The sequence below is a fragment of the Globicephala melas genome, chromosome 3, assembly GCF_963455315.2.
Source record: "Globicephala melas chromosome 3, mGloMel1.2, whole genome shotgun sequence".
Taxonomy (NCBI): Eukaryota; Metazoa; Chordata; class Mammalia; order Artiodactyla; family Delphinidae; genus Globicephala; species Globicephala melas.
The window spans coordinates 116051848-116079393 of record NC_083316.1 but is presented as its reverse complement, the minus strand read 5'-3'; the positions used below and the strand labels follow the sequence as shown (position 1 = coordinate 116079393).

The 27546-nt window shown below is 38.0% G+C and overlaps 1 protein-coding gene across 1 annotated transcript in view; it reads right to left on the bottom strand.

Annotated features, from left to right (window-relative positions):
- Window positions 1–1515: 1515 nt before the first annotated feature.
- The window catches only part of UBE2D2 (ubiquitin conjugating enzyme E2 D2), a 57593-nt gene continuing 31562 nt past the window's right edge, over window positions 1516–27546 (bottom strand). Inside the window, exons 2-7 of the mRNA XM_030869446.3 lie at window positions 18701–18764; window positions 12538–12569; window positions 12381–12458; window positions 12191–12296; window positions 4850–4943; window positions 1516–3191 (exon numbers count right to left, since the gene is read on the bottom strand). Of these exons, the coding sequence (XP_030725306.1) occupies window positions 3146–3191; window positions 4850–4943; window positions 12191–12296; window positions 12381–12458; window positions 12538–12569; window positions 18701–18764 (420 nt within the window). The 3' untranslated portion in view covers window positions 1516–3145. The remainder of the gene's footprint in view (window positions 3192–4849; window positions 4944–12190; window positions 12297–12380; window positions 12459–12537; window positions 12570–18700; window positions 18765–27546) is intronic.

The window sequence follows — 27546 nt, the reverse complement described above, 5'->3', positions numbered from 1 at the left end:
AGTGCAGAGAACATGGGCCCCCCTCTCTGACCACCACATCCTCCTCTCTAAAGACCTCCCTGCTGCTCCCACCCCAAGAGTCCTCTTTCCAAATCTTTATATTACAAACTAGCAGGACAACACTACCTTTGACCACTGGCCAGTAACAGAGCATGCAAGTATCCAAAATCATGTAGCTTTACCAAAAGAGACTGTTCCAACTATAACTTGATCAAGCACTCCATTTTGTTAAGAAGCAAAGCAGGGGCTTCCCTGGTGGCGCAGTGGTTAAGAATCTGCCTGCCAATGCAGGGGACACAGGTTCGAGCCCTGGTCTGGAAAGATCCCACATGCCGTGGAGCATCTAAGCCCGTGCGCCACAACTACTGAGCCTGCACTCTAGAGCCCGCAAGCCACAACTACTGAAGCCCGCGTGCGCCTAGAGCCCGTGCTCCGCAACGAGAGAAGCTACTGTAATGAGAAGCCTGCGCACCTCAACGAAGAGTAGCCCCTGCTCACCACAACTAGAGAAAGCCCGTGCGCAGCAACGAAGACCCAACACAGCCAAAAATAAATAAATAAAATTAATACATTAAGAAAAAAAAGAAGCAAAGCAATTAACATATACACACTACTATATATAAAATAGATAACCAACAAGGACCTACTGTATAGCACGGGGAACTATACTCAATATTTTGTAATAACCTATAAGGGAAAAGAATCTATCTATCTATCTATCTATACACACACACACACATATATACATATATATACATATGAAACTGAATCACTTTGCTGTACACCTGAAACTAATACAACACTGTAAACCAATTATACTTCAATTAAAAACAAAAAAGAAGCAATGGGAACCCATACACTGACATTCCTTTGTAACCACTGCCCACCAAGATAATCAAATCTACTGCAAACAAGCTTTCACATGTGATAAAACTACAGACACTTCTGTAAAAAGCAATGTGATCCCAGATGAGACCCATCCTGAGTTACGCACTTTTTTTGTGAGTGGGGAAGGTGGTCTCCTCACTGAGCCTTCATTCTGGCCAAGGCATATGTAAGCAGACTGCACCAAATATGTTCCAAACTCAAATGAGCAAGACCAAACTGCATTCAAAAGCCAAATGTTTCATGAACACCAGGATGACTTTTACTTAAAAGTACTCTTGTGAAAATATCTACATTATGACCTAATAAATGGTAATAAGCTGGCTGCTGTTTAAGATGACAAAGAATGGGGCTTTCAGGATCTGTGCAACTAACCCATGGTCAACAGTCAAAAACTGAATTCCCACTTACCCATGATACTGAGAATGAGGGTAATTTTAGGTTAGAGCTCAATTCTAACTCCTTTACCCACAACTATTAATAGTCAAACTTCTTTGCAAGGTCAAGGATGCTAGAAATGCTAATAATAAGTAGCCAGCAGCTAAAATGAAGCACTTTAAAGGTTTCAGGTATCACACCTTAGTTCTGAGATGGAATAGTGACACTGAGAGATAAGACAAGTTAAACAAGTTTAAAACCAAAAGCAGTGGACATTTATTCCTCAATTTTTGTGCAAGAGTGTAAAGATGCATTTGAAAGAACCTGACGGCTAGAGAGCATCAGCCATTGCTTTCAGGCTGGCCTGGTTTACAATTAGATTAGGAGAAGTAGGGGGAAAAAAAGTAACTTGCCTAGTTCACAGGAACGATGTTTCTGGCAAACACAGCTGTTTACAAGTTTCAAACTACATTTTACTAGCGTCAAGGGAAGACCAAAAAGCCACATACAGTACAATTTAAAATTGGATGAACATCCTGCAATGTTAGTGCAAAGTAATTATGTAGACTCTCCAATACAAGATTGTGCTCATGTTTCCCAGGTTTGGTCAATGTTGTTTTTACAATCACAATCACAGAAGCTGAACTTACCAAATAGCAATGCCTTTGTTTTATGTCCTATGTACCAAAGGAATGTCACAAGGTTTCAGTGAAATGCAGCTTAGTTTCAATAATAAAGCAAATTTCTTATTTAGTTTAACAGTCATGTTCCTGGAATACTGCACATATAAATTTCATGAAAATTCTTTTAAGCGTATGCGTTTATCTTGTTCAGTAAAATTACTTTCAAGATATCCTTTTTACTATGTAAACTGAATTGTTTCATGATTTTGAAATGCAACCAGTATAAATGAAAACATTTTAGGGGTGGGAAAAAATCCACCACTAATCTCAGCTAGACAAAATTCTTAAAATCAAAAAGCCTATTCACACAAAATTATATGTAATGACTGTAGTAATCAGTTTATTACACAGATTAATCATTCTTGAACGTACAGGCTCCAGAGGAGCAATTGGGTCTTTAAATATACACAAGTATTTCCATCGAATGAATTTTCACCCTTACATCCAGATAGACCTAAGCAGTTAAAAACATAAGAAAAATAAGAGCTATTAGCTATGTATTAACTGAGAAACCACATACAAACCAAAGAATATGGAAGAGAGAAAGAGGGGCTGAAGGACGAAGGTTGAAGGGTGGAGAGATGTAAAAGAGTTGGAAACAAAGCCCATCACACTTTACTTACTAATAGCTCCAATCCATTTAAATGTTGACCAGTTAAACTTAGACCTTAAAATACAGGATGTAGGTAGAGTTTAATCTGATTGGTCATAACTTTCACCTAAGACGTTAAGTCCTTCGGAATAAAACGAATACAGAAACAGCTTCATGTTCTTGGCCTTGCTTTTCGTAACTGTTTTGAGTTTAATGGGATTTCACTTAAAAAACAATCTCCTACAGGTCAGTGGAGCTTTTCTTCCCCATCCAAGCACACAACATACCCACCACCCCTCACTCTGCCGTTATCCAAATTTAAGTCAATAAGGAAAGCTTTTAGTCTCACACCTAGGTTATGCCTGGAGAACTGGCTTGTCACACACACACTTCTCTGCTAGGAGGCAATGTTGGTACAGAAGTACAGTATTTCTAGTTTGTTGTTCCAAGTATGTACAACACGCAGCACTGCTGTATCAGGTAAACATGTGCACAGGGGAAGATGAGGCGTGGGCTCATAGAAAGCAGTCAAATGGAAATCAAAAGGACTTTCTCTTTCAGAGTTCCCCTATCTTTATTTGTAGAGGTTATCCAATAATTTCTTTAATTACATCGCATACTTCTGAGTCCATTCCCGAGCTATTCTGTTGTACCTGTACACACAAAGAGAAGCTTAGCTTAACACAGGTGAGGAGTCAGTTAGAAAGCAAGAGTTCATTCATTATCGAATGCAGTAACTTGAAGGGAATAACTTATAGTATATTCAAGCTAAGCCATCTTCCTACTCCAAATTTTTAATAAGCATTTATTCAATGACAGTGGGAAATATCCTATAAATGCTACTAATACAGGATTCTAATTAAATTTTAGCACTTGCTGGCATATCCTCAGTCTATACTTGATCGACGTATTTCTAACAGACAATCTTCAACCCTTGTTTGACTTATTTGGAGTTCTTGGAACAATATAATTCTATATTATATGGTGCTTGAAATCATATAATAATGATTAAATTGACATAATACTTTCCCCTGCATCAATAAAACAACCAGTTCTGGCAGGACTTATTTTAACAATTTGGTTGCTAAAATGAATGGGTTTATTGCTCCAGAAGAACATTCTAGTAGTAAAATAAGCAGGGCAAAAGGATCTTTAATTCTTTGATCAAAAAAGTTCTGCTGACCATTACCGCCACAATGACTTGGGAAAAATGCCCATAATTCTAAACATGGGACAAAATGGTTCTCTAATCAAAAAATGTATTTATGGGCTTCCCTGGTGGCGCAGTGGTTGAGAGTCTGCCTGCCGATGCAGGGGACACGGGTTCGTGCCCTGGTCCGGGAAGATCCCACATGCCGCGGAGCGGCTGAGCCCGTGAGCCATGGCCACTGAGCCTGCGCGTCTGGAGCCTGTGCTCCGCAACGGCAGAGGCCACAACAGTGAGAGGCCCGCGTACCGAAAAAAAAAAAAAAAAAAAAAAGTATTTCTAAGTAAATTCACAAATAGAAAAAAGCATGATCTAATTTTATTCTGAATGCAGCCAAGAATACATAGTTATAGATACTATTCAGACCTAAATACAGAAAAAAACTAAACTAAGAACCAATTGCTGTTAGAATTCCCCATTCTCAATGCAGCTCCATTTTAAAATATCCTATTTATATGCCTCTCTAACCAATAATTCAATTAATTGTTTAATCTTTGATATTTTAACTTTAGAAAATTATCCACTACCTCCCAACTATTTCCTTCACACTCTAATTGAATAATACACAAAACAAACAAACAAAAATTTCAACACTTTCAGTTATTATCTCTTGTGATATCCTGACCACTCTTCAATAATTCACAATACAATTCTAAAATATGTAAATTCAACAAGTTTTGTTTTAAAGGAAACTTGGGGCTAATAACATTTATTAATAATCAATGTCTTGTAACATTTATTCACTTTCTTTTTTACACTATTCCAAATGGTAGAAAATCAATTCTCTTTCCCATTAATTTATAAATACCTACCTAAGACAAATGGGCTCTTGATGCAAAATCTTTACACGTCAAAAGCCAAGCAGAAGACCTAAAGCTGTTGGAAAATATACTATAGAAAAAGTTTTTCTAGGCAGTAGGAGTCATGAAACAATCAGATATAAAATCATTTACTTATGATGATACTCGATGCAAATACTCCTCTTTCCTGTCCCCAGGTGAGTGTATTAGGACTTCATTTTAAGTATCTGACAGATACTCAGCCCTTAGACAAAAACATCTCCACCCTACCACAGATACTCTGCTGTCTGGAGACCATACTTACTTTTCTCTATCTGTTTTGTAGATCCGAGCAATCTCAGGCACTAAAGGATCATCTGGATTGGGATCACACAACAGAGAACAGATGGACAAAAGTACTAGAATGAAAAAAACATACAAATTAGTAGAGGAACAAAAGCAAAAAGGTTGAAAGAAACATGAGATGCCAACACAAGAGAAAATTCTAAGATCCTATTTATATTGTAGTGCCTAACAGCTTTGTAAGCTCTACCTAAGTTTACAGTAACAGTAATCAACAAAGATTCTAAGATTTCTCTATGCTTGAACCCCTGAGGAAGCTGGCCCAGGCTGGTGAAGTGTCTTGCCTCATGTCCCTGGTTAGTGAGTAAAATTAGAGTGGAATTAGAATCCAGGTCTTCCAAATCCTAGACCAATAACACTTTTCCCAGCTTATGAAGTTCAATTTTTAGAAGCCCATGTTCAGGGATAAATGGCTTTCAAAATTCCAAAGACAACCACACTACTGAATGCTCTTAGTAAGAAATGACAACTATGAAATCCAACAATCACTGCTTTCTCCATGGCAAGTAGTATATATTCAGATGCAATGGATTTGTTTCATTTTTAGTTGAAAACGATTTAGTCTAAGAATATAAAGGCCAGTACTTGCTCCCAAATGGGGCTGGCCACACTTATTATAGAGGATACAACATATCTCAAACTAAAGTCTCAAATTATTTTCAGTAATGATTTAGAATCTCATCTAAGCCATTTCCTCAGTGACAACCTGGAATGTAGCAGACAGATCTCAACAGTACAATTTCCTCTGTTCAAATTCATTAACTTATGTATTCCTTATTGAAAGCAAAGAGGAGGCTAAGGCCACTAATTACATTAAATCCAGTGGTCTCTGACATACTGAAATAAATTCCAATCCTTCTATTCTGATGTTACCAGAACTCAGCTACCTTATTTCTCTCTAATGTTCTGTAGCAAGAGACAATGATTCAGAGCTCACGTTACTCCCCAAACATCAAATTCATCAGGAAAAGGAATATTCCTTTTCCTATCAAATCTGTTCTACGGAGATGAGGGGCTTCGGAGAGATGGAAAGTTTACACGCCCTTTATCATTCAGTTGTTAACAAAAAAAGCTATTTCCTTGCCTTAAGAGTATATGGAAAACAAAAAACATCAGGCAAGATGTTTTCTGACTCTTCATTCCTGTTGCCCACAAATGGCAGATGGCATTCCCAAAATATCTTCTCTTCCCATTGTCAGGTGTATCACCTGATGCCCTCTTCAAGCACAGAACATTCTAACAGCAATTAGGAAAGATTTCATGTATTTCCTGGAAATGACAACAAGGAGTTATAGATCTTTGAATGTTCATGAAATTACTGACTATAGAAGAAGAAACTTATCTGGCCTATCAAGCTGGCAAGAATACAACTGATTCTTCACCTAAAATTAGCCATACGACCATTAGTATTTGTTAAGTTCCCTTTATTTACTCTTCCAACTATTTCAATAAGGCAACTTTAAAAAGACAAATTTTTTTTTTTTTTTTTTTGCGGTACGGGGGCCTCTCACCGTTGTGGCCTCTCCCGTCGCGGAGCACAGGTTCCAGACGCGCAGGCTCAGTGGCCATGGCTCACGGGCCCAGCCGCTCCGCGGCATGTGGGATCTTCCCAGACTGGGGCATGAACCCGCGTCCCCTGCATCGGCAGGCAGACTCTCAACCACTGCGCCACCAGGGAAGCCCAAGACAAATTTTTTTAAAAAATTGAAGTATAGTTGATTTACAATGTTGTGTTAGTTTCAGGTATACAGCAAAGTGATTCAGTTATACATATACATATATACTCTTTTTCAGATTCTTGTTGTGCATTATAGGTTATTACAAGATACTGAATATAGTTTCCTGTGCTATACAGTAGGTCCTTGTTTATCTATTTTATATATAGTAGTGTGTAACTATTAGTTCCAAACTCCTAATTTATCCCTCCCTGCTCCATTTCCCCTTTGTCAACCATAAATTTGTCTTCTATGTCTGCGGGTCTGTTGCTGTTTTGTAAATAAGTTCATTTGTATCATTTTAAAAAGATAAGTTTTAAGTAAATAACTTTTCTCTCCTTCTTTCCAGGAAAGGAAGGTAGGATGTAGGTAATCTGGACCTGGTAAAACAGTTCTTAGTACACTACTTAGATCCTTGAATTTGTAGAAAATTGATTTGGCTTATAATATACTATACCTTCTTTCTCTATAAAGAGAATAACTTCTATTTCTACAGCTTGTAGAGACTCTTCACTGAAGTAACTAAATTTTCACCAACATATATATATTCCTCATCAGTACATACCCATTTTCATTAGTGTCATAACCCACAGTCACTTCCAATTCTAAAAACATATAATCAAGTGGCTTTATGATGCACTTAATCTGCTTCCTTTAAGTTTTCTGTATATTTAGGTCCCTTACCTATATACTCAAAGTGGAGGGCATTTTGGGTCAAGATTACTGCCCTCAAAAACAGACTATGGGGCTTCCCTGGTGGCGCAGTGGTTGCGAGTCCGCCTGCTGATGCAGGGGACACGGGTTCGTGCCCCTGTCTGGGAAGATCCCACATGCCGCAGAGCGGCCCGTGAGCCATGGCCGCTGAGCCTGCGCGTACGGAGCCTGTGCTCCGCAACGGGAGAGGCCACAGCAGTGAGAGGCCCACGTACCGCAAAAAAAAAAAAAAAAAAAAGAAGAAAAAAAAAAACAGACTATGGGGACTTCCCTGGTGGTACAGTGGTTAAGAATCTGCCTGCCAATGCAGGGGACAAGGGTTTGAGCCCTGGTCTGGGAAGATCCCACATGCCGCGGAGCAACTAAGCCCGTGTGCCACAACTACTGAGCCCGCGTGCCACAACTACTGAAGCCCACGTGCCTAGAGCTCATGCTCAGAAACAAGAGAAGCCACCTCAATGAGAAGCCCGCACACTGCAATGAAGAGTAGCCCCCACTCGCCGCAACTAGAGAAATGCCCGTGTGCAGCACCGAAGACCCAATGCAGCCAAAAATTAATTAACTAATTAAAAAAAAGAAAAAACGGACTATGTTAAAGGGATAATTATATCACATACAGGATTCAGGCCTTCTTTAAAACACTAAACCTAGGTATGTTGATATAACCAAATTCAACAAAATGGCACTGCAGGTATTTTAAAAGATAGCTATCTAGACAGAACATATCAAGTCAAATAAACTAACAGCCCTTATGATTTAGAACAACTGAAAAAATCAACACCAGGCACAGAAGGGAAAGGGAAAAAAAAAAGCTATGGTAACAATTTCAGGTATCTAGACCCCCTCGCCCCGCCAGACACACAGACACACACACAGACACAGACACACACACAGACACACACACACAGACACACACACACACACAGAGTCCCACCTCTCTTGGCCCCATTTATATCTAGATTTCTATCTCTACAGCTACTTGGTAAAAGAAGAGCAACCAGGCCAGGAAATCCAAGAACAATAGGCATATGAACACTTTCACAAGCAGCCCTTGAATTACAAGGAGGCCTTCAAAAAGAAAAGGGGCCACTTATCTGGAAAACTATTTTAGTCACAATTTTGAAAAATGTGGTCCTCTGATTTTTTGTTTGTATTTTTGCCTGGGACCCCAGAAATCTTAATTTAATGCCCCAGAATTTTTGTTTCCTTCAAAAAATTAACTTTTAAGAATATGCAAGTCTTACCGTAATTACAACATGACAAATATCCAATAATTTTTAAAATTATTTATTTTTGGCTGCACTAGGTCTTTGCTGCTGCGTGTGAGCTTTCTCTAGTTGCAGCAAGCAGGGGCCATGCTTCGTTGCAGTGTGTGGGCTTCTCACTGCGGTGGCTTCTCTTGTTGTGGAGCACGGGTTCTAGGCTGCGGGCTCAGTAGTTGTGGCACACAGGCTTAGCTGCTCCGCAGTATGTGGGATCTTCCCAGACCAGGGCTCGAACCGATGTCCCCTGCATTGGCAGGCAGTTTCTTAACCACCGCGCCACCAGGGGAAGTTCCTATCCAGTACTTTTTTTTTTTTTTCTTTTTTTGGGCTGCGTTGGGTCTTCGTTGCTGCATGTAGGCCTTCTCTAGTTGCGGCGAGTGGGGGGCTACTCTTTTTTTTTGGGGGGGGGCTACTCTTCATTGTGGTGTGCAGGCTTCTCACTGAAGTGGCTTCTCTTGTGGTGGAGCACAGGTTCTAGGCGCATGGGCTTCAGTAGTTGCGGTGCGTGGGCTCTAGAGTGCAGACCCAGTAGTTGTGGCGCACGGGCTTAGTTGCTCTGCGGCAAGTGGGATCTTCCCGGACCAGGTTGTGAAACCGTGTCCCCTACACTGGCAGGCAGATTCTTAACCACTGCACCACCAGGGAAGTCCCCTCCAAAACTTTTTACAATAGTACCTTTATCCCAGTTATTTAGGTGCTTACAAGGTACGAGTCAACTATGGATTTTTTTTTTTAAATTATTTATTTATTCAGGCTGCGTTGGGTCTTCATTGCAGTGTGTGGGCTTTCTCTAGTTGCGGTGAGCGGGGGCTACTCTTCATTGCAGTGTGCGGGCTTTTCATTGAGGTGGCTTCTCCTGTTGTGTAGCACAGGTTCTATGCACTTGGGCTTCAGTAGTTGAGGCACACGGGCTCAGTAGTTGTGGCCCCCAGGCTTAGTTGCTCCGCGGCATGTGGGATCTTCCCGGACCAGGGATCAAACCTGTGTCCCGTGCATTGGCAGGCAGATTCTTAACCACTGTGCCACCAGGGAAGTCCCCTCCAATACTTTTTACAATAGTGCCTTTATCCCAGTTATTTGGGTGCTTACAAGGAACCAGTTAACTAGGCACTTTTTGCTTTTTTAATCTTCATAATAACAGTGAAATAGTTTTTATCATCCCTATTCTACCGATGAAAACTCTGTGGAATGCAGAAGCCAATCTGTCTCAAGTCTCATCCAATAAGAGGTGGAGCTGAGATCCTAATACAGGCAGTTGCATCCAGAATCTATGTTCTTTAACATGAAACTACGTTGCCTCTTGTCTAAATGTATGCATTAAAGAAATGATAAAATTTAAGTAGACAGAAAAGAAAAATATTTTTATGTACCAAATTTCATCCCCAAATACCCAAACTATTTCTTTCTAGCTATTTAATATACTTTCTATACAACGCAAGTTACAATGTGTAACACTTTATCTCTTTTCTGCTTTTTTCAAACATTGTATTTTCCTATTTCCCACAATATTTTTAAGGATCAATACTCTTTTGAATGCATTTTCCAGAACCAATATATTTTCTCCTCTACCGTTGAGTCTATATGTAATTTCTATTTTTCAGAAATAACACTGTTGCAAATGTACTTGCACAGAGAACTTTTTTTAACTGTTGGTCTTATTTTTTTAGTACAAATGAATGAACCTAGAATTACTGGGTCAAAGGGTATTAATGATTAAATCTCTTATTTCTTAATACATACTGGCAGACTGGACTATATAAATCTATACTTCTATCTGTAGCATATATAAGCACTCATTTCAATGCAGTTCACCAACATTTATTTTTCTTTTGTAAAGATCTTTGTTAATTAAAAAGGTGAAAAATGGGAACTTATTTTAATTTTTATTTCCTCTGTTCCTTTCTGTCCATTGGGATCTAGGTTTTTCCTTACTGATTTATATATGTTCTTCATATCTGTTAAACATATTGGCCCATTATCATACTTGCAGCCTATTTCTAGTATCTGTACTTTGACAACATTTAATCCACTTGTGATTTCATTTGGGTATGATGTTGAGGGGTTGAACAATCTCACATCAACAAATAAGATAATATTCAGTTCAGGAATATAAAAAAATCCCCAACCTCCTCATATAACTAGGTCTTATTTTAAAGAACTATTGGAGGGGGACTTACCTGATGGCGCAGTGGTTAAGACTGCACACCCAACGCAGGGGGCCTGGGTTCGCTCCCTGGTCTAGGAACTAGATCCCACATGCATGCCACCACTAAGAGTTCGAATACCACAACTAAGGACCCTGTGACTTCCCTGGTGGTGCAGTGGTTAAGAATCTGCCCGCCAATGCAGGGGACACGGGTTCGATCTCTGGTCCGGGAAGATCCCACGTGCTGTGGAGCAACTAAGCTCGTGCGCCACAACTACTGAGCCTGCACTCTACAGCACGCAAGCCACAACTACTGAGCCTGTGTGCCACAACTACTGAAGCCCGCGCACCTAAAGCCTGTGATCCACAACAAGAGAAGCCACCACAATGAGAGGCCCGTGCACCGCAACGAAGAGTAGCCCCTGCTCGCCACAACTAGAGAAAGCCCACATGCAGCAACAAAGACGCAACGCAGCCAAATAAGTAAGTACTTAAGTAAGTAAAGAAAGAAAGAAACAACTACTGGATCTTCCATCACTAAGTTGGTAACTAACTTTCTCTACACATTTTCACCCTCCCCCACACACAATATACCAAAGATTAAGATGCTCAAATAAAAATTTATATTAAATTGATTATCTTAGAGGGTGATTCTGTTCCTGACAGAAACCTAAAGATAAGAGCTGGTAAAACCTTAAAGAATGTGAATATGAATTCACCTATACTTTGCTCTTCAAGAAACTACTATCTATGCTTATAGTATACAAGCATTCCTCTACAATGGCTGTTTTTTTAATTATTCTGGAACAATATCTATCCTTTCCATTCATGGATCTCAAGGTTGGAAGAGACATTGTTTGTCTTCTACTTTTACTATGCTCTAAAAAAACATTCATACCAAGTAGTCATATTCCAACCTATGCTTGAATAGCAAGAGCAATGGACAGAGAGAAGTCACGACACCAAGGAATACCTATGCTTGAAAATCCAGCTCTCTCCAGTGGGTCTAAAGGTCTTTTTAAGAATAAGGGGCGGGGGGGGGGTGCTTCCCTGGTGGCGCAGTGGTTGGGAGTCTGCCTGCCAATGCATGGGATGCGGGTTCACGCCCTGGTCTGGGAAGATCCCACATGCTGCGGAGCAACTGGGCCCGCTCGTCACAACTACTGAGCCCGCACGTCTGAAGCCTGTGCTCCACACAAGAGAGGCCGTGATAGTGAGAGGCCTGCGCACCGCGATGAAGAGTGGCCCCCGCTCACCACAACTAGAGAAAGCCCTCGCACAGAAACAAAGACGCAACACAGCCATAAATAAATAAATAACTTAAAAAGAAAAAAAAGAATAAGGGGGATTGCTACCTCCTCTTAAAAAAGGAATCCGAGCAATCTTTCCAAGAATAAGTAATCTTAAAAAGACAAAAAACACAGTAGGATTTTTATACTGATATCAAATACTCATTCTATTACCTTTTGAAATAGTTAGTGCTGGAGACCACTGTGACCGTAGAATATCAAGACAAATGCTGCCATTACTGTTAATATTTGGATGATAAATTCTTGTTGTAAATGCAACCTATCAAAAAAGGAAAATTTTTTGTAAACTGTTTCAATAGTATTGTCGAAAGTAGATACAAAACAATTGTCATATCCCAATTACCTTAGGTGGTTTGAAGGGGTAATCTGTTGGGAAATGAATTGTCAAGAAAAATACTCCACCCTGATAGGGACTGTCATTCTGTTGATAACAAGAAAAGTTGGATTAAAATGAGTGAATTACATAAACTATTTATTCTGAAATTAATCTGAATACTTACTGGCCCCATTATTGTAGCTTGCCAATGGAACACTGAAAAAGAACAACAAAAAATCACCATGAAGCAATATCCACAGTATACCTACACCATAATAACATATCATTCCCCATGTAATCTCAGTTCATTTATTAGCAATATGATGAGTCCTGAGCAGGATGAGGAATCTAAATTAAGTTGGAGTCTGAACAGAGAAAACAAAAATGACTAGCATGGTATAGAACACTGATAAGGTGCTCAACAAAGAAGTATTTGGGCTAAAACATCTTGAAAATTCATGTCAGGGAAACAAAATTCTTGACAAGGTCCAAAATTTCACTGTTAAACAGGCATTTCCTTACCTCAAAGGGTAAAAAAGAACCACAAGATTCAATTCTTTCATGTGTTATATCATTTCCCCAACACAAATATATATAATATACTCCTTTTATAATACTGGCATAGAGCAGAACAGTAAACTTAAAGTAGACAATACTCAAATTAGGAAATGCTGGCTTTTTTCCAGTGAGAAAAAAATTTCCAAGAGTTCTCACCTGTAGGTGTTTAGAATTGCTGGTACCTCAGTAAATAAAGAAAACATCAGCTGAAAGCCCCAAGCTTGATTACAAACTCGGGATAATCCCAATAAATTATATACTTGTTTAATAAGGAAATTTTCTCTTCAAACTGCAAAAAATGGTGCTTGTTCCATTTCCAAGGTAATGCCACTAAGGACAACACAAAGATCAAAAAGCCAGTTTTCACTTTCTAAGCAAGCTACTTAGCATTTAACATTCACACTAGGATTTAAGCAAACTAAGGGAAGCTATCACTGGGATTATACATAAGCAACCCAAACCACCTAACCCTCGACACAAAGAGGAAATGTGAAGACTAAAAAACCGCACGAAAATCCACTGGGATATCAGGCCAAATCCTTAAATTCCTTCTGACCACCTGCATGAGAACTGACCCTATGGTTGGCCTGCCCCTCACTGGTGCCTGAATCTACAAAGAGCAGCCTGTTTATTAGGAATTAAAAATAAAGGATAGGTACTGCTGAGGCTCTCCTTTTTACGTTACCCATCATTAGTACTGAGAAAAATTCCTCATAACTTCTGCCAACCAATTTTTTATGGATTAAGCAGCTAAGGAGAAAGTCACTTTGAGTCACTAAGATTAGTCCCAGTATCTTTAACAAAGGTCCTATTAAAAGAGCCCTAAGGTCCTATTTAAAGAAACAAGTCTCATTCTGTTTTTAATCATAAATATATACAATTCGAGTAAACAAAACACACTGATAATTACAGTAAACAATCCCAATGACAAAGCTGAAAACACTATTAAAAATGACCAAGCTACAGGTCAAGGGAATTGTTTTAAAGCAATCTTATTCTTCCATTTAATCCTTCTATATTTTTAAAATTTGTGGCTGTAAATGGGAAGATATATTTATACCTGCACTCTTGTTAAAGGTTGTAAGAATCAGATAAGGAATAAAAAGAGAGAACTAAAGCACTTAGATGATAAAATATACAAATATCGAGACATGTTAAAAAATTTAGTTAAAAATTTTTAAAACTATCTAAGTCCTAACTTTTTCTTCTGAGTCTTTTCAAGATCAATCTTTCTCTTGCTAAAAATACTGCCAGACTTAAGAAGTTATTGGAAAAATTTAAACCTGAACAAATTCTTGGCTGAAGGTAAAATATTTATTTTTGGTGATTTCCTATTCTTCCTCTACAGAAAACAAAGACCATTTTATGCTTTATGATTAAAATCGACTAAAAATTAGACAACATAGAAACCCCAAAGGCTTGGAGCAGAAATTCTGACAAGACAAGCTGGCAACTAGAACATTTACAATTACATAAAGGATACCCTTCCTAGAAGAAGATGTGAAAAGATCAATATTTTCAAGTAATAATGCAATCTCTTTCATATCTGGCACTCTGGAAAATTGAAAATATTCTAGTATATTTAAGCAAGAATCTTATATTACTGAGAACTCTTATAAGCAACATCAACAGGCTATTTCATATGTAATTCATATCCATTTAGTTAGTAAATCAGGTTTAATATTCCCCAGTAGAACTAAACTTATATAAACCATTAGTTCTAAATAAAAACCCATTAACACTCAAATGCTAACCTTTATTAACTTGTTTCCATCTTTATAAATAAAGGGTCAAATACTGTCACCAGAAAAATGAGCAAAAGCACATACACAGGGCTGTCTTTAAGAGTGAGAGGGGAGAGGAATAAGGAAATTGCTAATGTAGCAAATGAGATCAACAATATTTATGTCTCTTGTTAAAATGATCTAGAATCTACAATACCAACAAAAGGCAGAGAAGAACAAAATAAAAACACATTAATTTGGGGCTTCCCTGGTGGCGCAGTGGATGGGAGTCCGCCTGCCGATGCGGGGTACACGGGTTCCCACCCTGGTCCAGGAAGATCCCACGAGCCGCGGAGCGGCTGGGCCCGTGAGCCATGGCTGCTGGGCCTGCGTGTCCGGAGCCTGTGCTCCGCAGCGGGAGGGGCCACGGCAGTGGGAGGCCCGCGTACCGCAAAAAAACAAAACAAAAAAACAACAACAAAAAAACACATTAATTTAATTAACAAAAGCATTTCAAGACCTAACATTTAAATCTTAATTGAGTATTCTGCCACGCTGGTTAAATATAAGAATACCTACTGGAATCAATGACTTACGTCTCCCTCTGGAGCACATTTGTTTCCATGTCTTGGCTATTGTAAACAGTGCTATGAACACTGGGGTGCATATCATCTTTTCCAAGTTAGTTCTCTCCAGATAAATGCCCAGGAGTGGGATTGCTGGATCATATGGTAACTCTACTTTTAGTTTTTTAAGGAACCTCCATATTGTTCTCCATAGTGGCTGCACCAATTACATTCCCACCAACAGTGTAGGAGGGTTCCCTTTTCTCTACACCTCCAGTGTTTACTGTTTGTAGATTTTTTGACAATGGCCATTCTGACTAGTGTGAGGTGATACTGCATTGTAGTTCTGATCTGCTTTTCTCTAATAACTAGCAATATTGAGCATCTTTCCATGTGCCTATTGGCCACGTGTATGTCTTCTTTGGAGAAATGTCTATTTAAGGTCTTCTGCCCATTATTTGATTGGGTTGTTTGCTCTTTGTCAAAAAGCTTTTATTAAGCTGTATGAGCTGTTTGTATATTTTGGAAATTAATTCCTTGTTGGTTGCATTGTTTGCAAATATTTTCTCCTATTCCACAGGTTCTTTTTTTGTTTACAGTTTCCTTCGCTGTGCAAAAGCTTTTAAGTTTAATTATGTCCTATTTGTTTATTTTTATTTTTATTTCCATTACTCTAGGAGACGGAGCCAAAAAAATACTGCTGCAATTTATGTCAAAAAGTATTCTCCTTGTGTTTTCCTCTAGGAGTTTTAGAGTACCTGGTCTTACACTTAGGTGTTTATTTTCAGTTTATGTTTGTATATGGTGTGAGAAAATGTTCTGATTTCATTCTTTTACATGTAGCTGTCCAGTTTTCCCAGAACCACTTACTGAAGAGACTATCTTTTTCTCCATTGAATATTCTTGATTCTTTTGTTGTAGATTAATTGACCTTAAGTGCGTAGGTTTATTTCTGGGCTTTCTATCCTGTTCTACTGATATATATGCTTGATTTTTGCTTTCCTGTTCCACTGATCTATATTCTTGTTTTCTGCACCATACCCCTTTGATTACTGTAGCTTTGTAGTACATTCTGAAGTCAGGAAGCATGATTCCTCTAGCTCCAGTCTTCTTTCTCAAGATTGTTTTGGCTATTCGAGGTCTTCTGTGTTTCCATACAAATTTTAAATTTTTTTGTTCTAGTTCTATGAAAAATGCCATTGGTAATTTGATAGGGATAGCACTGAATCTGTAGACTGCCTTGGGCAGTATGGTCATTTTAACAATATCTGTCTATGTCATCTTCAATTTCTTTCACCAGCAACTTATAGTTTTCAGAGTATAGGTCTTTTCAGCATAATGTTTTTAATGCTCATCCATGTTGTAGTATATATCATTTCATTCTTGTTAATCGTCAAATAATATTCCATTGTATGGATACACCACATTTTATTTACCCCTTCATCAGCTGGTGGGTATTTGGGTTGTTTTCACTTTTTGGCTATTATAAATAAAGCTTCTATGAACAATCATGTATGAGTTTTTGTACAGATATACGTTTCATTTCTCTTGGACACATACCTAGGAATGAACTCACTGGGTTATATCGTAACTCTATGTTTAACTTTTTGAGGAACTAACAGGCTGTCTTCCAAGCTGGCTATACCATTTTGCATTCTACCAGCAATGTATGAAGGTTCAAATTTCTCCACATCCTCATCAACATTTGTTATTATTTGACTTTTTGATTCTAGCCATCCTAGTGGGTGTAAAGTGACATCTCATTATGGTTCTGACATGCATTTCCCTGATGATTAATGATGCTGAACATCTTTCCATGTGTTTATTGGCCATTTGTATATCTTATTTGGAGAAATAGCTATTCAGATCCTCTATTTTAAAATTGGGTTATCTATCTTTATATTGCTGAGATACAGACTTTTAAAAAATATTTTGGATAAATATGCCTTATTAGATATATATGACCTACAAAATTTTTCTCCCATTCTGTGTGTCTTTTCACTTTCTTAATAGTATCATTTGTTGCACCTAATTTTTAAATTTTGATGAAGTCTAATTTATCTTTTTCTTTTATTGCTTATGCTTTGGGGGAGTTTAACTCTCCAGGGTAAGCATTTTTTCAATCTGACAAAGGAATGTAATAGTACTAACTATGGTAGAAGCAAAGGCAAATTACTTTAGCACACTACAGAACTTCAAAAATGAAATCTAATCCCCAGACTTCAAACGCTTTTAATTAAAAATCAGCCACTCTCAACTTTGAGGAATTTACCTGAAATAAAAACACTCTTTCAATTGAATGACCACACTGATGCAGATGGATTATATGATAACCGTGAAATGACAAAAGTAGAATCAGAAAACCTGAGAATGAGTCCACTTCCGGAACCTCCACAAGCCTCTCACCAGATTCTTCTCTAAAATAGTTTACAATTTCTATCCCAATGACCTAAAAGAATTGTGAGGCGTAAATGAGATAATGTGTGTTTAAGTACTTGTCCTGTCCTGTTTGGTATCAAATACTATAGTTACTCATACTGGACAGGTCTAAACATAACATAAATGGGATTTTTCATCACAAGTACTTAGTCTTATAATTTATAACATCTGTTTTATCTATAAAGCAGTCCTTGTACAAGGGCTTTGCTTTGGTTCTTAAGGATTTAGGAGACCAAAACAGCAATCTAAGAAAAACAAGGAAAAAATTAATTTACACACAAACTAATATAACCTCATTTATTTTTTGTCTTAATCTATATACTTCTCTTACACAAATGTTTCCAAGTATATTCCAAGTATATTCCATTTTTTCCCTATTTGCTAAATGTTGCATTTTCTGTGTGTGAATTAGTTTTGTGTTACAAGGCACAGCCTCGTCAAATATCCTCCATTTTAAAAAGGATAAAAGATGGTATAAGGGGAAAAAGCTGTGTTGAGACAAAGTGGAACAAAAACAAAATTATTATCCAACATGTACGATAAGTACAATAGATTATTTTAGACAGGATTAAGGAGATAAACTGGACATTAAAAATAAATTGTAGCTGTCTTCACGAGTATGAGTCAATAGAAAGACAGACACAGACCCACATACATACATACACATATACATATACACACACATACCCCCCCCATCATCTTTAGTATTATCTTACTGAAAGAACAGTAGCTTGCTGTAAGTAAAAGCTCGAATATTTTGACTCAAGTAAATACCCAGAAGGGACAAAGGACAGATAAGAAGGAGCCAGGACAACTACACAGACAATGTCTGGCAGAAGAGGTTCAAAATGTAATAAATAGTACAGAAGATGATGGGATACACATAAAACTGCACCTTTCATGGGCAAGTAAAGGTAAATACTGCCTCTTCTCTACTGCATAATTATCTCTTCACACAAAATAACCTTAAGAGATGTATATTTATCAGTCCCAGAGTTCCCCAGAGGCAGATTTTTATGCTGTTTTATGTTTCACTCTATCATTCTTTTCACATACTTACTATCATCTCCAACGGGACCTGCTGAACACTGTGCTGGGGGGTCCCGCGCCAGGTCGTTCAATTCCTTAAGAAGGAGAGAAAAAAGAAATGTATTCAACATAAATATAACTTTTATCCATTAATAAAATTGTCACTGTTACCAACATTCTCTGTCCCACCAGTAAAGCTCTTTTAGGAGCACTCCTTCAAAGTCAGAGAAGGGTAGATTAATGAAATCTTTGGGGTTTCATTATTTGGGATTCTTGAATGCAAATATATGTTTATACAAGTAATCATTTTTGCTTTGTTCGGAGTTTAGTAGGTAGTAAATATAAGGAAGGTAAACATGTATCGTACTAAAGAACCACACAAAAACTGTTTTTAAGTAAAAACTTATTAGTTTTCAAAAAAGATCAACAGCTTTTTTTTTTTAAAGATTTAATTTTATTTTTTTGGCTGCAGTGGGTCTTCGTTGCTGTGCGTGGGCTTTCTCTGGTTGCAGCGAGTGGGGGCTACTCTTCATTGCAGTTCCTGGACTTCTCACTGTGGTGGCTTCTCTTGCTGCGGAGCACGGGCTCTAGGCATGCAGGCTTCAATAGTTGTGGCACGCAGTCTCTGGAGCGCAGGCTCAGTACTTGTGGCACACGGGCTTAGTTGCTCCATGGCATGTGGGATCTTCCCGGACCAGGGATGGAACCCGTAACCCCTGCATTGGCAGGCAGAGTCTTACCCACTGAGCCACCAGAGGAAGTCCCTATAGGCTGGTTTTTGTACCTCAAAACCATTAGGTTATACTTGAGACAAACTCTTTAAGTCATCTTTAAGTCATAAATGTTCCAAATTACACGGAACCATCTGACAAGATACTGGTATTTTTTCAGCTCATATCCACTACCAAGGTTTCAAAGGTAGTAGAAAAAACTTAAAAAAGGATATATTATAGGGCTTCCCTGGTGGCGCAGTGGTTGAGAGTCTGCCTGCTGATGCAGCGGAGACGGGTTCATGCCCCGGTCCAGGAAGATCCCACATGCCGCGCAGCGACTAGGCCCGTGAGCCATGGCTACTGAGCCCGCGCGTCTGGAGCCTGTGCTCCGCAATGGGAGAGGCCACAACAGTGAGAGGCCCGCATACTACAAAAAACAAACAAACAAACAAAAAGGATGTATTACAAAGGCTGGCTGAACATAACCCATCATAAAGATTTGTAATCAGAGATGGAACTACTTGTAGTAATGCTCCACAACCAGATGCCAGCTTCTTAGCTACTTTAACATAAGAATCCACAAACTTGAGACTTGTTACTGGGTGGGGATGCCTGAAAAACCACAAAGCAGGAAATCATACTATATTCCCTTTCCCCTTGACTTGGTATTTGAGATAAAAACAAGCTCTGAGGGAGGACTAGTTTTAATTATATGTTAAAACCAGAACAGTAAAAACAGTAAAATCTATTAAAAGTTCAATAAAAACTATCTCAAATCTTATTAATGAGTTACATAAGTAAACTTTTTAACTTGCAACACATAGATATTTCTGTAAGTCCCTTCTTCTGAGTTAACTTATTCAACCAGCCATTTGGTTACATCAATTATCCTGTTTTATCCTATCTGTAAGCTCGGAGGACAAAGCATAAAGTATAGAAATAAAGTTCTGTTTTGTTTTTTAAAGGGCTGGGGTTGAGATAAAGATTTAACAATATTTACTTTCTTTTGTATCTCAATTTGGTGATTTTGTATTTCTCTACAACAGAGATTCCTTGCCCATCTCAAGGAGGAAAATAAACAAAAAACAACCTACTGTACAGTTCCTATTCCCAAATGTTTGTAATAAAGTTCACTATAACTAAGAATGCTTGCTTGATTTGAAACAAAAAGTTAATCTACTTCTGACTAACATTTATCTAAGTGAATATAAGATCCATCAGATGGTGATCACTTTGTAATGTACAGAAATATCAAATCACTATGTTGTGCACCAGAAACTAACATAGTGTTGTGGGTCAACTATACTTCAAAAACAAACAAACTCATAGAAAAAGAGATCAGATTTGTTTATCAGAGGTGAGGGGAGGTGGTGAGTTAGTCAAAAGGTACAAATTTCCAGTTATAAGATAAATAAGTACTAGGTATGTAAATGTACATCATGATAAATATAATTAACACTGCTGTATTTTAAAAAATATTTTATTTATTTTATTTATATTTTTGGCTGCGTCGGGTCTTAGTTGCAGCGCTCGGGCTCTTTGTTGTGGAGTGTGGGCTTCTCTCTAGTTGTGGCATGCGGGTTTTTTCTCTCTAGTTGTGGCACGTGGGTTCCAGAACACGTGGGCTCAATAGTTGCGGCACACAGGCTTAGTTGTCCCTCGGCATGTGGGATCTTAGTTCCCCAACCAGGGATCGAACCAGCATCCCCTGCATTGGAAGACAGATTCTTTACCACTGGACCACCAGGGAAGTCCCAACACTGCTGTATGTTATACATGAAAGTTGTTAAGAGAATAAATCATAGGAGTTCTCATTACAAGGAAAAAAATTTTTTTCTTTACCTTTTATTTTGTATCTGTGAGATGATGGATATTCACTAAACTTACCATGGTAATCATTTCATGATATATGTAAGTCAAATCATTATGCTGAACATCTTAAACTTACATAGTATGTCAATAAAACTGAAAGGAAAAAAATTTGAGCCATTAAAAAAATCCATCAGTCCACTTCATGAGCCAGTATGATATAATTAATTCAAAAAACCTTAACCCAAACTTAAGCTAATACACAATTAACATACTCATTCAACACTTCCTTGGTTCAAGGCACTCATATGGATGAATCTCAAAGGCATAATGTTAAGTGAAATCAGTCAGACATAAAAAGACTATAATCTGTATGATTCCACTGATATGCATTCTAAGAAAGGTAAATTTATAGTGACAGAAAGCAGACCAATAGTTTCAGGGGCTAGAGAGAGCTGGAGGGGATTGAATTGCAAAGGGACATGAGGAAAATTTGGGGGGTTATGGAAATATTCTGTATCATGATTTTCATAGGGACCACAAAACTGTGTATATATTTATTAAAACTCAAACTGTACACTTAAAATTGTTGAATTTTATTGCATATAATATATATCAGAGTTGTTTACTAAAAAAGCATATATCCATTCATCTTTGTATATGCATAAAATATCTCTGAAGAATACATAAGAAACTAGTTCACAGTATTTGCCTTCAGAAGGAAAGTCTGTTTTGGGGGTGAGAATAGGAACTATATGTATTCCTTTTATACCTTTTAACAAGTGTATTTACTGCCTATTTGAAAAATAAATTACCAGGGGCTTCCCTGGTGGCGCAGTGGTTAAGAATCCACCTTCCAATGCAGGGGACACGGGTTCGAGCCCTGGTCCGAGAAGATCCCACATGCTGCGGAGCAACTAAGCCTGTGTGCCACAACTACTGAAGACTGCGCGCCTGGAGTCTGTGCTCCGCCACAAGAGAAGGCACCGCAATGAGAAGCCCTCACACCGCAACAAAGAGTAGCCCCCACTCGCTGCAACCAGAGAAAGCCCGCGCACAGCAACGGAAGAACCAATGCAGCCAAAAAATTAAATTAATTAAATAAATCTATATTAAAAAAAATAACTTACCAGTTCTGACTATAAATTTGGATTAAAATAAAATAGCTATTAAAAGCTGTGACCATCTCATTTCAAAATAGTGAAAAGCCAGTTAGACTGAATAGACACAGAAGCTACAAAATTTGATGTGCCTGCATTAAGATGAAAACTGAAGGGAGTTCCCTGGTGGCCTAGTGATTAGGATTCCAGGCTTTCACTGACATGGCCCAAGGAACTGAGATCCTGCAAGCCGAGTGGCGTGGCCAAAAACAAAACAAAGATGAATCTTGAAATTAAATAAAGGCACTGATCTAGACAGATCACTTGGGCAGAAAAAAAAACCCTAACGCATCAGGCTATTTTTTGTTTAACAGTTGGCTTTATCATATGCCTTTATACCTATACATTAATTTCCTTGACTTCTTATTCCAAAAGAAATAGTATTCAGATTTGTCTTGTATATCATATAGCAAATTACGCATTACTGGGATTGAGAGTAGGGCTAAGACAAAACACAAAACCAAGGAATTTTCCTGTTTATTGAAAAACTTTTCTATAGAAAGAGCAATAGAGAAATAAAGTATATATAATTAAATTTAGAAAAAAGAGGGAGGAGGGAACTTTGACAGGATCCTCAATTTCTAAAAAGATTTTATAATCTTCCTTTGAAATCTAAAAAAAATTAAAATAAAGGTCCTGTTTTGGGAATAAACTGGATATTACTAAATAGTTCTCAATTAAAATTTTTTTCTTTGATGGTGTACACTCCCCTTGTTTATAGGTATACAGCAGAACTGTTATTTTTAAAGATTAAGGGTTATAAACAATTTTGATTCTCTGCAACTTTCCCAAGTATTTCTTATCTTAGTTCAAACAGCCCCAAAACCTTACACAAATTAATTTAATTATTTTCAAGTAAGGTTTAATTCACTACAAACTTTTTTTTTTTTTTTGGCTGTGCACCACGGCTTGCCGGATCTTAGTTCCCTGACCAGGGATCAAACAGAACCATGCGCCCTGCTGTGGAAGTGTGGAGTCTTAACCACTGGACCACTAGGGAAGTCCCCAAACTTTTATATTTTATTTATTATTTTTTTAACTTTTTTTTAAACATCTTTATTGGAGTATAATTGCTTTACAATGGTGTGTTAGTTTCTGCTTTATAACAAAGTGAATCAGCTATACATATACATATATCCCCATATCTCTTCCCTCTTGCATCTCCCACTCCCTCCCACCCTCCCTTTCCCACCCCTCTAGGTGGTCACAAAGCACTGAGCTGATCTCTGTGTGCTATGGGGCTGCTTCCCACTAGCTATCTATTTTACGTTTGGTAGTGTATATATGTCCATGCCACTGTCTCACTTTGTCCCAGCTTACCCTTCCCCCCCCCCGTATCCTCAAGTCCATTCTCTAGCCAAACTTTTAAATACATTTCCTAATACTACCTTTTTTGGCTCAGGAATATGAAATCCAATGAAGAGATACACAGGAATGATTATAATGCCTTATATGACTCCTTAAGAATACCTACTTTCCAAAGGATTACCCCTTCTTTAAAAGGGACCACTATTAAAGAAAACAGAACGCTAAAGTCTCTGAGCCTCAGATATTTCTGTATCATAGCACTGTAGCAAAGAGAAAGGAACCTTCCTGGGACTTCCCTGGTGCCCCAGTGGTTAAGACTCCACGCTTCCACTGCAGGGAATGCAGGGTGCGGGTTGAGGGGAAAGAATAAAGAAAGAAAGGAAACTTCCTAGCTCTGTGGGGAGGGGGTCCTGCAAGGGATATGTAGAGTTTCCTTTCACTGTATCCTTAAATACTCAAATAGGTCATTCTTTGGTAAAAATTAATGCTACTATTAGCTATTTTTAAAAAACCTCTTTCCCCAGTCTTAACAATTATGAAGCAAAATACAGACTGCATGGAATACAGATTTGTTTCACCATTTTGGTCTTTACCCTATGGCATATGGTGAGAGAAACAAGATGGGAAAATGAGAGGTTATAGTTACTTTCACAGAAAATTGGCTTCAAAGTCAATTTTTTTTGACTTTGGGAAGCCCCAAAGTCAATTTTTAATAGTTCTAAATTTTGCTGTACAAATCAAGGATCTTTGGTAGTGTTAATCAGGATATGAGAAGATTTAAGCAGAAATTATGATTCAACACCAGAAGAGATCATCTAGACCAATCCCCAATTTTATTTTTTAAAAAAGATACAGGGCTTCCCTGGTGGCGCAGTGTTGAGAGTCTGGCTGCCGATGCAGGGGGCACAGGTTTGTGCCCCGGTCCGGGAAGATCCCACATGCCGCGGAGCGGCTGGGCCTGTGAGCCATGGCCGCTGAGCCTGCGCATCCAGAGCCTGTGCTCCGCGATGGGAGAGGCCACAACAGTGAGAGGCCCACGAACCACAAAAAAAAAAAAAAAAAAAAAAAGATACAAAGTATCCAACCCAAGTAAAACATGTAATTAGTAATTAGAGTAAGGACATGGTGTTCTACTATACATGTTCTACCATATCATGTCTTTTTAGTCTGAATCTAAAAAATACTAGAAATGTACAAGTTAGAATGCCTGAGAAACTATGTTGCCCAGGAAATCAAGCTGAACCTCCTTTTAAGATGAATGAACTGCAAAGAAAGAAGAGCTAGATAAGTAGTAGTTCTCAAAAATGAGGTCCTGGCACAGCAGCACCATTATCACAAGAAAACTTATTAGAAATGCAAATTCTCAGGCTCCAACCAAACCTACTGAATCAGAAACTCTGCAGTGTAGCCTAACAATGTGCATTTTAACAAGTCCCCCAGAAAATTATGATGTACACTAAATCCTGACTGCCTTTATGTTTGACAAATTAAGCATCAGAGACAGAAGACAATGCTAGAAAACTCACTACCAGCAAAACTGAAAGTGAAGGGAAGGTGAAGGGCAACATGATAGCACAAAATGAAGAAATCAAGAAAGGGGTGAGACACGTGCCACAACTACTGAAGCCTGCGCGCCTAGAGCCCGTGCTCTGCAACAAGAGAAGCCCGCACACCTCAACGAAGAGCAGCCCCCACACACTGCAACTAGAGAAAGCCAGCGCACAGCAACGAAGACCCAACACAGCCAAAAATTTTTAAATTAATTAATTAATTTAAAAAAAAAAAAGAAAGGGTGAGACTTAGAAAGATAAGGTATGTTCCGCGTTTTCAAGACACACTGAAGGGAAGCAGTCTGTCATCACCATAGTACTGCATTCTCCCTGCTGCACTATCTTACCAGGGTTGCAACAGAAATGTTAACTTATATGTCCAGCATAATACTTGAAGCTAGTATTTAAAAATTAACTGCTAGAGTATTTAAAATTACAAATTTTTAAAACTTAGGAAATATTAGTAACTCAGTTATCCTAGATGAGTTTGAAAGAAAATTATTATAATTAACTTCTGAAAATATCAAATTATAGAATCTGGTACTCTAATATTTTCTATTTCCCTCTTAATAATGTTGCCTTCTATTTTAAAGACAGACAAACTGATGGAAACATGTATCAATACCAATCTTTCCCTGAACTCAGTATAAGCAGAAGTGGTAACCTTATTTGAGGTTAAAGTCTGTACTCTTTTTAAAAAATTCAAGTCAACTAAAAGTATAGAAAATACACAGCACAAACCTATGACCCAGCTTTGCCCAATCTAAACATTGTTGTATCAACTCTGGATCTTTAAGAAGTCCTCTTTGTTTTCCTCTCCAAAGTAATGATTACCCTGAATTTATTGTTTATCATTCTCTTGCATACTTTTATACTTTTCTATGTGTCCATAAACAACGTAGCTTTGTTATCACGTTTTTAAACTTTTATTTAAAAAGTGTTACATGGCATGTATTCTTCTATACTTTGCTTTTCGCTCAACATAGTAAGATATTTTTCCATGAGGATCTAGTTTATAGTTTATTCCTTTTTACTGCTGTTCATTTTGCTAGTAGGTGTCTAAACCAATAATGTTTCCTTTCTTTAGGTGACGGACATTTGTTTCCTATTTTTCACTATTACAATGTTTTGGTAAATATTTATACACACATTCTTGAATTCACATGAGTTTTTCAAGCTAAACACTTCTTTGACTTAAGTAACAAGTACCCCTCCCCCTTTTTAACCATGCAGATGCCTTTTATTATGTATGGGTTTTTAAAAATTATTTCCTCAATCCATACACACAGGCAAAAATAAGTGTACTGTTCAACACACTGGAACTTGCAAACCTGATCATTGCCTAGAGAAGGGAAAATTATCCCTAGAACATGCTTAACCAGGAGGCCAATTCATCTGCCAACATCCAAGAGCACAGAAATGAACGTGATAGACACTATATTCCATCTGAATCTTCATTCACCGCCATTTGACAACCCTTCTATACATATTGGAAACTAACCATTTCATGTGTAATTATGTTAATGAAAATAAGTTTCCATAAGGATTATAATGGTTATTCTACAACCTGTTTGTGTTCTTGCTGATATCAGCAGGGGCAACAGGCAGAATTCAGTTTTTCCAAGTCTTCATATCCTTTGATGGGACTTCCCTGGTGGTCCAGTGGCTAAGACTCCACACTCCCAATGCAGGAGTGGCGGGGTGGGGGGCCTGGGTTCTATTCCTGGCCAGGGAAATAGATCCCATGTGCCACATAAGAGTTCACACACCACAACTAAAGATCCCACGCGCTGCAACTAAGATCCAGTGCAGCCAAATAAATAAATATTAAACAAAACAAAACAACAACAAAACTTGTATTTGTGTTTAAAATATACATACATACATATATATATATATATATATATATATATATATATATATATATATATCCTTTGACGTTTTCTCATTATTCTGCTCTTAGGTAACTTTAAGCAAGTCATTCAACTTCTCCAGATCAGAACTTTCACATCTATAAAACAAGGAAGTTAAACTAAAATAGCATGGTTTGGTTATAGATTTAGGGGTCAAATAAGTTTGGGAAATGTTATAATCCACATACTTATAAGAATATTCAAGGTTCTAAAGAAGTCCTGCATAAAGAAAACACTATTGTTTGGACACAGAAGCAGGCTTTGCTTCCTTCCTTGGCCCATTCTTCCAATGCCCCGTTCCCTGCCCAAGATTTTATTCTCACAAAATGCCTAATGCCCTTGGGAAAGTCCGACATAAGTCTGAAAGAATCACGAACACTTTTTATCCCAAAGAAATATTATTGTTGTAGAATAAAAGAATTTT